Source organism: Crinia signifera, chromosome 12 (assembly GCF_055691185.1).
Source record: "Crinia signifera chromosome 12, ASM5569118v1, whole genome shotgun sequence".
Lineage (NCBI taxonomy): Eukaryota > Metazoa > Chordata > Amphibia > Anura > Myobatrachidae > Crinia > Crinia signifera.
In genome coordinates, this window is record NC_139228.1 from 81975114 (window position 1) to 81989533 (window position 14420).

The 14420-nt window shown below is 44.4% G+C and overlaps 1 protein-coding gene across 1 annotated transcript in view; it reads right to left on the reverse strand.

Moving 5' to 3' along the window:
* The window catches only part of AKAP6 (A-kinase anchoring protein 6), a 203886-nt gene that overhangs the window by 66864 nt on the left and 122602 nt on the right, over positions 1–14420 (reverse strand). The window contains exon 8 of the mRNA XM_083167534.1: positions 1256–1395. Coding sequence (XP_083023660.1) covers positions 1256–1395 — 140 coding nt within the window. The remainder of the gene's footprint in view (positions 1–1255; positions 1396–14420) is intronic.

Below are 14420 nucleotides of genomic sequence, written 5' to 3' on the forward strand. Positions count from 1 at the left end.
GTACTTTATCACCGGCCAATCAGCTCCTAATTGTGAAGTTACAGGCTTGGTTTGAAAAATGACAGGTAGGAAGTGATTGGCCGGTGATAAAGACCAAACACTTTATCACTTCACTGAGCTTAATAAATCTACCCCTCAATGATTTTAAGTTTTTGTTGTAACAAATGGTCGTTATCAGCAACTGTGTTACAAATGTCATCTAGTATGTACCTGGCTTACATCACTTACAGAGTAACTTACCGTAAAGGGCGATGGTTTTATACAAGATGCTTATCATCATTAGTATCTACATAGACTTTCCTGGTAAATTATTCAATTGTCAAAAAGAAAACTCCTTTATATTAAATTTTGTCATTAAAATCCTGGTATAATTTCCCTCGCGGCTGCAGCACCGCACATGTAGTGGGGAGGGGGGAAATTCTGCGCCCGAGAATCATAATAAGCTATAACACACTCTTAAGCCTGCCCGTGGACTTCTGTAAAATTAGCCAATGGGAGTCCATGGATGGGCTTAAGAGTGTGTGATGACTAAGGGCCGGACACATAGCGGCCAAGCGGGTCCCGTTTAGCAGTGTGGCCGGATCCTGCGTCACCTTGAAATGGGGTCGTCCCACTGTCCGGTCCTACCACAGCATGCTACGGTAGTAGTAGTAGTATGTTTATTTAGAAGGTGCCACAAAGTGTCCGCAGCGCCGTATATAGCAAACAAAAAACTAATTACAAGGTAACGTACGGGGTGTGTTGATAAAATACAGTATAAATCGGGGTATAGCTGGTAGAACTAAAATCAGCATCAGTTCTGAAGTAGGTGTCAAAATTGTCGAGGAGACTGAAGAGGAAGTAGAGGAAGGGAAGAACCGGGCAGGAGCACAGGTGAGGTAAAGAGGTAGGGTGAGTATGTGAGGAAGGAGGACCCTACTCATAAGAGTTAACATACTAAAAGGAGGTGGGTGGACGAACGAAAAATAATAGGATAACCGGCACCTGCAGCCCTGTGGTTAATGTGTGGGCGGATGCATAAGAGCCTGTGTGCAGGATCCTTGTGGCGCAGCGGGTCCCATTCGCGCTGCTGTGTGTGGCCCGACCATTACAGATCTAGGGGCTGCAACCGCTACTGGTTACCACACATATCATGAACAGGTTTATTCTCCAAATTGATTAAGATACAGTACTCTTACAAACTTGCCTACTGTTAATGCGTATTCAAGGGAGGACAGTTGAAGGTGTTTTAGGGGCAAAACAGAGATGCTCCTACCTGTCATTCCTCATGTTACTCTTTGAAGGAGTTGGGTTAGAGCAATGAGCTTTGTCGGAATACTCTGCGCTGCTCAGCTGCAATGACATCCTGGTAACAGCATCTCTCTGGGCCTCTATGGAACTGAGGGTCCCATTCACCTGTAGAGTGACGAGACATAGATTAAAGACTGCGCGGGGGACTACGGTCATGAGAAAATACAGCAAATGATTTAAAGCAACAAAAACAGCAACAGGGTGAATATGCGATTGCAAAAGTAATATGGGATTGTACCTTTTGCCGTTAGGTATACCACCACATGACATTTTCTGTATTCACATGCAAATAATACAAATGTACGCTACAGTCTATATAACAGAAACAAACGAAAAACATTGCTCTTAAAAAATAAACAACGAATCACACAAGAAATATGCACAAACATTTTGGTTCTAAAAATCATCTTCGTGTTTTGGTTTCGGCAAAGCCACCACTCAAGTGTTTTGGTTTGAATTCAGTTTTTGATTCAGTTAAAAATGAATAAAAAACAAACAGTTAAAATGATCTAAATTCTGAACCACGGGAGGATCCAAACTGGGTTTTAATTCAGATTCACAATATTCAGGTGGATTCAGTTTCCGGAGAACCGAACCACACATCTCTTTGCTCTGCAAAGACCAATGCATTTGCTTCCACAGTGCCACTTGCTGGCCACCTGGTGTACTGCACTGACAATTTTTATGCTGCATTATCTTGTCTGGTAGGATTCAAGTGGAGAAGGATAATATTCTAAATTATTACATGGAATATTTGACTTGTTAAGCATTTAGGTGTGGGATTTCCGACTAAATTAGAATGATACATCGGGCTGTATCGTTCAGTTTGTACCCATGATTTGCGCACTACTTCTGTTGTTAACTATCTCTTCTGACCGGCCCAGAGCAGGGTCAATCAGAAGACATTGCTAGTGATGGCATACTGCTGGACTGAATGTCACTCTGTCACCCACCTGCATTGGCAAGCGTGTAGCTGGGAACACACTCTGCTGATCGGGCTAACGCTCCTAGTCAGCCGCTTACAGCATGCCCAGCTTGAACCCCTGTTAGCACTTTGTAAACCCAGTACACACAGAGGTAAATATAGCTGAGTTTGTGCAGGCTTCTATGGGATCAGGAGGTCAGGCAGAGAAATATTAACAGCACATAAAATGTGACCTCCCAATCCCGACCATTGCAGGAGTGGAATAAGCTGTCATTGACTAATGCTTGTGCAAATACAATATACACACCTATACAATCGCCATCCAGTTCAAAGGTAAATGCAGTTTAAGCTCAATCAGTGCACTGGAACAGAGAGTAGTTGCCAGGAAGAAGAGACAGGTGCCTTACCTTGTGGTGGGAGATTGTCAGCTTAGAAAGTGAAGGACTGTCTCTTATTGGTTCCGTTCTGTTTATTTTTCATAGGATGTTTAACAGTTTCCTAACTACTTATCTTATTTATATTAGTTACAATTGTTTCATATAGCCTAGAGCCTACAGTGGACTACACAGTATATATATATTCAGGATCTTTACTAGGTTCTCCTACCACTCCACCAGTGTCCCTCACTTGCTGCTCCAATGTTGGGGAATACACTTGGAAAAACCCCTCTAGAAATACTGTGTTTGCCCCTGCCGATCAACCGGTATCAGGTGATCAGGCCGTGGACTGTATACACTAGCGCATTGAACAGATGCAGTGTGTGCAGTGCACACGGGTCCCCGGGGTCGATGGAGCCCAACCAGCACACCCTGCATTTTTTAATTCTTAGCCTCTTGGGTTCTGTGTCGGCAGCAGCGCTGCCAAAAATATATTGTGACAAGGAATCGTATACACTGGATAAGATGAAGTCTCGGTCTTTATTTTGTTGCAGTTTAACAGCATACCAGGTAAACAGCACAGGCAAGCACGGTTACAGCACTGCAGCATACAGCTGTCACAGCATAGTACAAACTCCTGACAATATTCCAGTGGTCCCTACTGTAGCCCGCACCCCGGTCTATCACCTGGGCAGCTATCCCACCGTCAGGAGCAATGACCTCCTGCCCTGGAAACACCGCAGGTGCTGCTAATCAGCCAAACCCTGATCACATCAGTTAGAAAACCCGGACTGGATCTAATTTTCCTGGTGCGGCTCTAAAACCTGGTCTGGATTTTTCCACATTATCCTCATGTGAAAATATGCTGTATCTGCCACAAAATATAACGGCAATAATATTATATGAAATCAGTGCCTTCTAGTTTGAAACGTGACACCTATATATCTATGTTCCTCATCCGAACTTGTCCATAAATTAACGTTGCTCCTGAATGACAAATACAGAAGTAGCGGCACTGGGAAAGATAAAATCCAAAACCGCTTTGTTTTGTGCACCCGCTGGTTGGATCCTGAATACGACATTCCTGTCCTGGGGATTTGAGGATTCTGTGGGGTTTGTATTTTATTATTATTTGAAGCATTAAAAGTCAACAGCTGGACAGCAGACACGCGCATTCATCTATCCCACCGCGGACAGATGTTTTAAATAAAACACTATTTACGTTTGCTGAGATACTGAGGCCCAATGTATAATACTGCCAATTCGGAACATGCCTTTTGTTATATTAAATTTCTCATCCTCCTGGAGAACGGAAGTATAAGATTTGTGGTAGATGCAGAGAGGAAATATCTCTTATTTCTGCACATTGAACAGCTGGGGGCGAAGCAGAAGAGATTCAATTATGAGGAGGGGGTAAAGACAAGCACAGTGGTTCGGTTTGTCTATGATTTCATACACGGTTAATACCCGTGGATATGTAGGTTTGTGGAGGAATGTGTACAGGCGAATACCACCATACAGCCAGGGTGTAATCTGAACATTTAATAAAGAGGCAAATATTGAAACATTATTCGATATGAAGGTATAGCCTGTATGAACGTGATAGTTCCAGTGCAGGAATAATGTCATTGCCTTCTATTGTTACATGGTAATAACAGCCTTGAATGAAGTATAACGTTTCAACTTAAAATGTATAATTCACAAAAATGCATTAGTAACATTTCCTAAAAAAAAAAAAAAAAAACAACAATTACTTTACTTTTGTAGGTTGGGTTACTAGATTTTGGGTTATTACGATGTTTTTAAAAATAAATGTAACTTTAACACTAATGACACCTGCTCCCCTTTACCAACCTTTAACCCCCCCCCCCTCTCACCCCCCACTCCATGGAGACTCTCTGCAACATCTCCATGGGTGGAGCTAAAACTTGATGTCATCAAACCCCTCCCCCAGCACAGAAAATGCCACCACTTGCAGCTCTTTGGGAAGGGGGAGGGGCTAAAATTAGGCAATGTGTGTCATTTTTGCCCCTTCCCGAAGAATTGCGAATACCGGTATTTCACCTTTGGAGGAGGGGGCTGTGGGGGGGGGGGGAGCTACCATAGGTGCAGGGAGTGCAGCTGCTATGGGGCCCTGAGCTGAGAGGGGCCACCTTCCCTGTCACAGTTACATGTGTTATATACAGGGTGTAGCTACCATAGGTGCAGGGAGTGCAGCTGCTATGGGGCCCTGAGCTGAGAGGGGCCACCTTCCCTGTCACAGTTACATGTGTTATATACAGGGGTGTAGCTACAATAGCTGCAGCTACTATGGGGCCCAGTGCTGAGAGGGGCCACCTTCCCTGTCAGTTTATTTTGCATTGGGAGCTTAGAATATATCTAGTTATACCCCTGAACCTTCTCATTGTAATGTTGTATTAATTAAACTGGCGGGCATTATAATGTTACATAATATGAACTGGAGCACTGTAATGCGGCACAAGATGAATTGGAATCACCGTCGTGTGGCATGATATGCACTTGCAGCTCTAAAATGTGACATAATGTGAAACAGGGAACTATTATGGTTCATAAAGTAAACTACAGTATGGTACTATTATGTGGCATAAAAGCAACAACTTCTGCGGAGAGGTGTCTCTACAAGCTGGGACAAGGGCCCCTTCAAAATATTGCTATAGGGTCCACAAAGTTCTGGCTGGGCCCCTGTGATACAACTGCTCTGATGTACCTCCCACCCAAATGCTTCCATGAATTGTGACGCTTTTTAGTGTAATACAAAGATAGTTTAAGACAGCACTAAATAATGATTTGCATTACTAATAACAAAAGTGGCCGACTAAACTGGAATAAAGCCGTGCACAAACCAACCAATATATGTTTCCTGGCACGGTGCCCATCGCATACCGTATTTAGTGGTGTGCGATGTGTGCGATACGATGCAATCTTCCTGTTAAATTAACAGGAGTGCTTGTACAATGAAATATCGCATAGCATCGCACGCCAGCAAATGGCTTGCGATGCGATGCAATTTTTAATTGTACAAGCACCCTGATGGGTGCTTACTATGTTAAATGCACTCCTATTGTCAACGCCACCACCACTATCAACGCCAACCCGAAGCGTGACGAGTGCAGAGAGCCTGCGAGGGGCGGCGGTACGCGTCCTCCGACCTTTTCATACCCCCGCTATCCATGTTGGCGTGGAGTTGATTTTAGATAGTGTGGCGAGCGCAGCAAGCCACCCAGCCCGAAGCGTGGCGAGCGCACGCGGAATATGAGCCCGAAGCGTGGCGAGTGGTCGCGGAATACATGTAAAATAATCTGTGTCCCCTCGCGGGGCTGGCTGTGGCTCGCTGCACTCGCCACACTATCTAAGATCAACTCGTGGATAGTGGGGGTATGAAAAGGTCGGAGGATGCGTACCGCTGCCAATCGCCACGCTTCGGGTTGGCGTTGATAGTGGGGGTGGCGTAGACAATGGGGGTGCATTTAACATTGTAAGCACCCATTAGGGTGCTTGTACAATTAAAAATCGCACCACATCGCATGCCGCTATATTGCATGCGATGCGGTAGCATAAGATGCACTTTGATCAAAACCAGGGGCGCCGTGCTAGGAAACAAGTACCTTATAAATAAATATATGTTCATTTGTGCTAAGTATACATTTAGGCCTGAGTTAGGCACAAAGGAAAATGTGCCTACATCTTGCGGAATTCAGCAGAGAGCGCACGCGCCAAAAGAAAGAAATCAGCAACTGTGCATTCGCTGGATTGGACATACGCACACGGGCAGTACTTGCAAGTACACACGGATTGGTCCATCTAGTGCCAGCTCCCAGATATGAGTGATAATGGTTGTGGATGTATAAACAGTGGACACGGGCGGCTTATACAAACAGACACACGATTTTTGGCATACGTGGTGGATTCTGAAGATAGCATAGGCAAGTAGCAAGCTGCAGCCACATGGAAACGGTCTACAAACGCCTCTGACTCAGAATCGGGTACCACAAAAGCCCTCTGTACTGCACTTTAAAACTTTCAGAACTTAGTCTTTGGGGAAAATTACTTATTTTTAGGGGTAGATTCACGGAATGTCGGATTTTCAAAGTCGCTGATGATTGGCGACTTTGACCGATGGACTTCAAAGGGCAATATTGATTAATGCTAAATCAGGCTTGTTTAGCATTAATTACTATTTCCCATTGAAATCCATCATTCAAAGTCGACGATCATTGGCAGTTTCGAAAATCCGCTGTTTAGTAGATACAGCTCTTAGTGTTAGTAAGGCCACGGGACAAGTGAATATTCCAAAAATAAAATAAGTAAATAAACAATAAAAAAAAACTTAAAAAGACCAAAAATGTGTTACCCGCCTTGATTTAGTATCCCCTTTTCGGTATATTTCTCCCATTCTTTTTGATTCTATTGACTGTTTCTTGTGTCTGATTCAGATTTGATCGCAAATGCAAAATCTTTCTCAAATGGGCAAAACCAGGTGGGGCAGATGTAACATGTGCAGAGAGAGTTAGATTTGGGTGAGTTATTTTGTTTCTGTGCAGGGTAAATACTGGCTGCTTATATTTACACTGCAGTTTAGATTTCAGTTGAACACTCCCCGCCCAAATCTAACTCTCTGCACGTTACATCTGCCCCACCAGCAGTGCAGCATGGTCCATTTGAGAAAGGTTTTGCAATTGACTCTGAATTAGACCCTTTTTTTGTTCTTAAATAAATTCCTAAATAAAAGGTAAGATACAGTATGAAGTCAATATTTTCTCTGAATGTATTAAACCTTCTGGATCTGAAGAACATTCATAGGATAGAAGAAAATAATTTTGAACCAATCTAGTGTAAAATTCTGCCCTAACGCTGGGCAATCAGATGGTTACTGTGCCCCATTTACTAAATTCAGGAAAAAGACTGGGAGAAAAAAAAATATGATTTAATTGAGATATTTTGAAAAATGAAGGCAGCATTTTAGGCAGGTGCAATGCAGGATCCCATTAATATAGGTAATTAACATTAGCCTCTGCTTTAATTAACATGCACACTTTAATTAGCAAGGCATTAGACAACATTAGAAAAAATGAATTTTCACACTGCCATCATTGGGAAAAAGCAGAACATTGTCTATTTTGGCCATATCATTTACACCCATGAATGCAATACATTATATTGATATATCAGTATGTAATAAAATATTAAATATCTGTCATCGTGTAATATATTATGTTCCATTACTTATTCCACTGCCAGTGCAAAAGGAAATGATGCACATTGTAATCAGAGTGACAATTCTGCGCTCATTTTGACAAAAGGGTACTTGTTTCCTAGCACGGCCACAATCGGGTGTAATTTTTAGTGGTCTGCAACGCGACCGACGCGATGCCCCCGAATTCCCATTGAAATGCATTAAAAAAAGTCAAAATCGCGTCGGTCGCATCGCAGGCGGCTAAAAAAGGCTTAAATGGTCCAGACGCGATGCCCCCGATTTCCCATAGGGAACAATGTTAAATGCCTCAATTTACCCAAATCATCATAGGGAACAATGGTAAATGGGCCAGAAACCCCCCAAAGCACCCCTGAACAGTAAAATGGCCCACCAAAATTAGTTTACGCCACCCCACGATCAACGTGAACCCGAAGCGTGGCGAGCGCAGCGAGCCCGCGAGGGGCGGCGGTACGCGTCCTCCGACCTTTTCATACCCCCACTATCCACGTCGGCGTGGAGTTGAGAATAGAATAGTGTGGCGAGCGCAGCGAGCCACCGAGCCCGAAGCGTGGCGAGCACAGCGAGCCCCGCGAGGGGACGCGGATACCTTCAGAGGTAAACGCGTCCCTTCGCGGGCTTCACAGGTATCCGCTGCGCTCGCCACGCTTCGGGTTCACGTTGATCGTGGGGTGGCGTAAACTAATTTTGGGGGGCCATTTCACTGTTCAGGGGTGTTTTTGGGGGGTTCTGGACCATTTACCATTGTTCCCTATGATGATCTGGGTAAATTGAGGCATTTAACATTGTTCCTTATTGGGAAATCGCGGGCATCGCGTCGGTACCATCGCACCCGATTTTTTAGTGCATGCGATGCCCGCGATGCCCCCGATTTTTACTAACGATGCCCACGATCATGATCGGTGTGGCCGTGCTAGGAAACAAGTACCGACAAAAGTCCAACTTGGTGACCAACGGAAACATTGATATGATCCTAGTATAATATGAGTTGATCACCATGTTATCAGATACTGAAATGGCAGAAAAATGAACAGAATATTATCTGTACAGTGTGCAAACCAAACCCATTTCCATATTAAGGGGGAATTCAACTGCCTGCTGCAAAATAAAGCTGGCTAATTGATCCCCTGAAGCTATTCAATTAGCCCCGAAGTCACCCCAATGCTTGCACTTAGATCCTGAAAAAAATCTCAGAAAATTTACCTGTCTTCGTGCCCATGAAAACACATATGGTCCATGAACTTTTTTTGCTGAAAACCAGGGAATTTTTTTGAGGGCTTTAAAATAGGCTCTAATTGCATTGCCTCCAAAACACATGTGTTAAAGTCCCATTTTTTCCCCTCATTAATAAAATTACTGGGGCTAACTGAATTCCCCCCAAGGTCCCCCAAGAGAGTATGATTTCTATGATCCTGCTAGGAGGGAGAGTCAGCCAAAGAAGCGATATTGACAGCTTTCATTCAACTGATTCAAACTTAGAGAAGAGGTGCCCCCTTGGGAGCAGGAGCCTGGGGGCAGATGACTCCATTGCCTCCCAAAGTTACACCTCGGCTGTAGACCAGTAAGATCATTCTAAACCAGGCATGTCCAACGTTGGCCCTCCAGATGTTTTGAAACTACACATCCCAGCATGCTTTGCAATAGTTTTAGCATTCTCTAATAGCAAAACTGTGGCAAAGCATGCTGGGATGTGTAGTTTCACAACATCTGGAGGGCCAACGTTGGACATGCCTGTTCTAAACCCAACGCAGCCTTTTTCCATGCAGCATGTAATGATAAATCACACCATCATACATTTATTGCTCAGTCGCACCGTCGGATGGTAAATCACCAGCTTTTCTACTTTATACATTGATATATACTGATAAAATACAATGATAACGGAGTTCAGTAAACATGATACCATGAAAGGGGCTGTCCCCGGAAATAATTACCACATACTGGAAAGAATGGGAGAGTTAGGGAGATCTCCAACACCTCAGCAGCAAAAAGTTGAGCTCTAATCCCCCCTCGGCAAGGAAAGGGTTTCCCCCCCCTACCAACCTCACCAGTCATCACACGTGGTAAAATGACCTTGTATTTCATTAACTGATAATGAAATGGATTTATTCCGCTAACGGTTTTAATTAAAATGCTGGAAGTATTGACTCTGTCTTCTCATCCTGATTCCCCAAGATGAATAATATAAAAAAAAAAACGGAAAATGGGAGTAGTGAATGCGGGAGACTCTTAGACGAGAGGGGGTAGGAGGTGTTTTCAGAACATGATACCATCTCCCCATTTATATCCCATCCCGCCACTCTCCTCGTTTCTCACAGAAAATTGGTGTGCGAAGGTTTTTGATGTCTGATTGTTTTATTTCTTTTTTTTTTTTAATTCAAAATCAATTTCTGCTTACCTGAGTGTTTAATTAAAAAATGTTATTTTTAAGTGTAATTAAACTGACTATTTCTGGAAGAGAAAATGACTGCTAGCTGTAGGAAAATAAGACAATATTTTAGTTGGTTTGCATCACAGACGCTGATTGTCGCTGAATTTCAAAGACGGGCGGGCAACACTCTGCTCCGGTATGTGAAGAAGAAAGAAAGGAAGGGAACTATGGAACCATCTCTCAGTGGAGGCAATGGTACCTTTTAAGTGCTGCAAATTTCCAAACACCCAAAGAGGTACTCTATAGGGCTTGTGATGTTTGATCTAGTTATATCTGCTGTAAAGATGTATATTTTTTCATTTATTGAAGGACTTTAAAAACCATGAGCACTGAGTGCAGAAGCCTGTGCCATAACATTAATAAGTAGCTGCCACCTTCTTAGATTCATAGACCAGGGTTGCCGACCCTCCCGTAATTTGCGGGAGTCTCCCGAAAATCGGGTCCTTCCTCCCGGCCCCCGGAAGGGTGGGCAACCCTCCCGGAATCAGGGGGACCCCCACTGAGCCCCCCGATCGCGGCATTTATATGCCGCAATCCGCGGGTCTCAGGGGAGGGGGCGGAGCTAAAACGGCACAATCGTGTCGTTTTAGCCCCGCCCCCTCCATGGATATCAGTTATTTCTGCTATTTGATGTAATGGGGGTGGGGCTTAATGATGTCACGGTTAAGCCCCGCCCCCAAAACTCGTAATGCAAGATTCCTCTCCGGGCTTCTCCCGGAGAGGATTTTTTTAAAGTTGGCAACCCTGTCATAGACACACAATACACAAGACTGGAGTCAGGGGCGTAACTAGATATTCGTAGGCCCCGTAGCAAAAGTTTGTAAGGGCCCACTATTTAGCAAATGATGGTGATAAATGTATGTAAAACATATTACTAAGACAGTAAAGATGGGCCCCCTTCAACCAGGGCTGGCAACAGAAATCTTGGAGCCCGGTACACTGATATATCGGGGGGCCCAATACCCCGCCCCCTTGTGCAGAATATTTTAGTACACTGCATACTGAACATGTTTTTTTATTACAAAAGAAACAATTCATATTCACTAATACCGGAGGGGGGTTCCAGGAAAGTACCCTTACGGATTCCAGGCGGGTGCCTTTATAAACCATTGCTAGTTACTGCACTGCCACAGCCATGCTTACAGCCCCTGAGCCCCTCAGAACCTTGGGGCCCCTCACAAGCTTGGGGCCCAGTACAGGTGTCCCCTTTGACCCCCCTGTTGCCTGCCCTGCCTTCAACTCTGGGCTCCATAGCAACTGCACCCCTTGCACCTATGGTAGTAACGCCCTTGACTGGAGTTCTAGCTCTTTCCCCACAGACCAATTTATTGCTTCATACTCCCTGCATCCAGGGCTGCCGAGAGGGGGAGGGGAGCGAGTATTGATTACCAGGGCCCGGGCTTGCTGGAGCGGCCCGGTGTGGGCCCTGGTCCGACCCTCCCCCTTCCCCCTCCATCCCTCCCGAGCAGCAGCAGCACACACCTCAGCATGAGCGTCTCACTGACAGCGTGATAGCCTGCTGTCAGCACAGGTAGGTGTGTGCTGCTGGGGAAGGGGGGGGAGGGGCACACACACTCCCCCCTCGACTTTAAAGTGTATTTTTACCCCCCTAAACGTTTTGGGGGCATGGCCTAATCGCGGGAGGTGGCCACGTCCCCAAAATGTTACCGGGGCCCGGCTTACAGTACCTCTCGGCTGCCCTGTCTGCCTCCGCCGACATTGTCGCCTTTATTTTCCTTGTTCAGAGCTCATATAAAAGATATGACAGTAATTCCACACTAACAGAGCCCATGGTTAAATGCGCAAAATATATAAATAACATAGAGAATAAAAACACAGATAATAGTGATGGCGTTGACAATGGGAAGGTCGACAGTATGTGCTTGGAAAATGGCAATTATGAGCTTATTGGCTGGACATTGTCACTCTTTATCAACCTCGTGTTTATCTCTTTTTAAAGCTTAATACATCTGCCCAATTATTGTGTTTTCACAGGTCCACTGCAAGACCTTTACAATTGTAAAGATGCCTGTGTCACTATGACAAGGTCTGCTGACACATGTAGTGCACCTGTAAAAGAGATATTAAAAAGACCCACTGTAGGCACCCATACATGTAGTTATCTTGTCATTAGGATGTTCTATATATTGCATAATATACAATATTACCTGTGAATTCTATGTTCTCTAAGTCAGCTAGTGGTTACTATACTATACGTCAGCTCTCTGTGTATATACGTAAAATTGGGCTTCTGTACTGTTGAGATGGGTTGTATTGTATTTGATGTTATCCCTTAAATTGCAACTACTATAACCTAAAATTGTACTTCCACCTTACGAAATGAGGCCATTTTCCATGTCCAATTCTGTATGCTGCAGTGCATTTTGGGGACTATAAAAGTTGACCTAATTTCGGGATCCTATCATGTTGATGCCCATTTCTCTGCCTGGATGGAGGTTTCATTTATTGAAGAATGTGTCTATTACTGTTACCCGCAGTTTGTTGCCACCAATCCAAATTCACATTTTATCTCACCGCCAATTTTTACAGCATCGTTTTTTTTATTTGATCATTTATCTACAATTATAATATTTTATTACTGTATTTGCAATCGTTTCCTCCTGGGATTATTTAATAAGCGACCACCTCCCAACATTACCGACAAGGGACTCTCTGCGCGCTCCTGCCGCTTTTGTCCTGAAAAGGTGCATGGCCTCTGGTAAAAGGGGGGAGTGGCTTCATGAAATGTCCGCGATCGCAAAGCCACGCCCCATTTTGCTGTTGCAGGGGGCATGGCCAGCGCTCTGGGGGCTGCTGGCCATGCCCACTCTCACTTCTGTCTCAGTGAATAAAAGCAGAGCAGCGGTGGGCAGGGGGATTCCCAACTGCCCGACCCACCGTGGGACACTGTCGGCCCCTGGTGGGATGCGGGAAAGTTCCTCAGATACGGACAGTCCCGTGAAAATCAGGACAGTTGGTAGGTATGCTAGAAATATAAAGCCTGATGTAGTTAAAAGCACATATTCCTTATATGCCCTGTATGCATAATTGTGTGTGTGTGTGTTTGTGTGTGTAAATGTAGCTGAACTTTTGTGTACATATCCTTGTGTTCCCTTAATTTTTAACCTCAAATTTGTGGACCAGTCATGGAATTCTCAGTAGGCAATCACTCTGCTGCATTGTGATTCCGAGGATGAAATAATCAGCATTCAAAATATTTTATGGCTCTGAGGGGGATCATTTAGGAGGGGACGAAGGGGAGGAGGAGTGAGGGGAAAACACCACACACAGTCAACAACAACACGAACATATGCTGAAGGTAATAAGATACAAGGCTTTATGGGCGCCGGGAGAGAGGAGAGCGGGGTATGTTTGTACAACTTTAATGACGCGGTATTGTTCAGTCAACGTACAGTTGAAATATATTATGTCTAAGGAGAAAAAAAGGTGTCCTTTACGGGTCTGTGTAGGTAAACAGTAAAATATTTAACCCTTTAGCTGGCAGGAAGGTCTGCATTGCACCAACAGCGATCAAACTGCGCCCGGCGACAAAGAGCCACTTTCCACTTGCAGGCCTCTAATGAGCAATGTCTTTGCCCCCACTCTCTTTTTCTTAATTAGTCAAGCCACTCATTAGACGCAGTCATGTGACTAAAGGTGTCAGAGAATAGAGTCATAATTATGATTTATTAGGGCAATAAATATTCTATGGCCCTGCTGTGTGACACCCATGGGATATATTCCACTGTGTAAAAGGAACGTACACTGTTTCATATAGGCGCTGAACAGCGCAGGCAACATTAACGCTTTGCTACCACACATCTCATGCTGGCATTGGCGTCCTAGCGGAAACACTGCATACCGAGATAACAAAATGTTTGCCCGCATCTCCTTTACAGGCTTTTGGATTGTGAATAAAACAGAGGGAAGATTATGATTACAGGTGGTGTTGGAAATGTGGCCTACAGTATATGCAATCCTATAAATATCAGCAGTCTATTATACTGTCGTCCTGTAAGGGTACGGTGGTGTCCGAACTCATGTCCTATAAACATAAGCAGACTAGGCAAATTCCTAGGGCATTTTTAATACCATGGGGCATGCAGCTCATACCACTAAGCCAGCAGCAGCCAGCTAGTATGAATAAGGAGCAATACAGTGTGG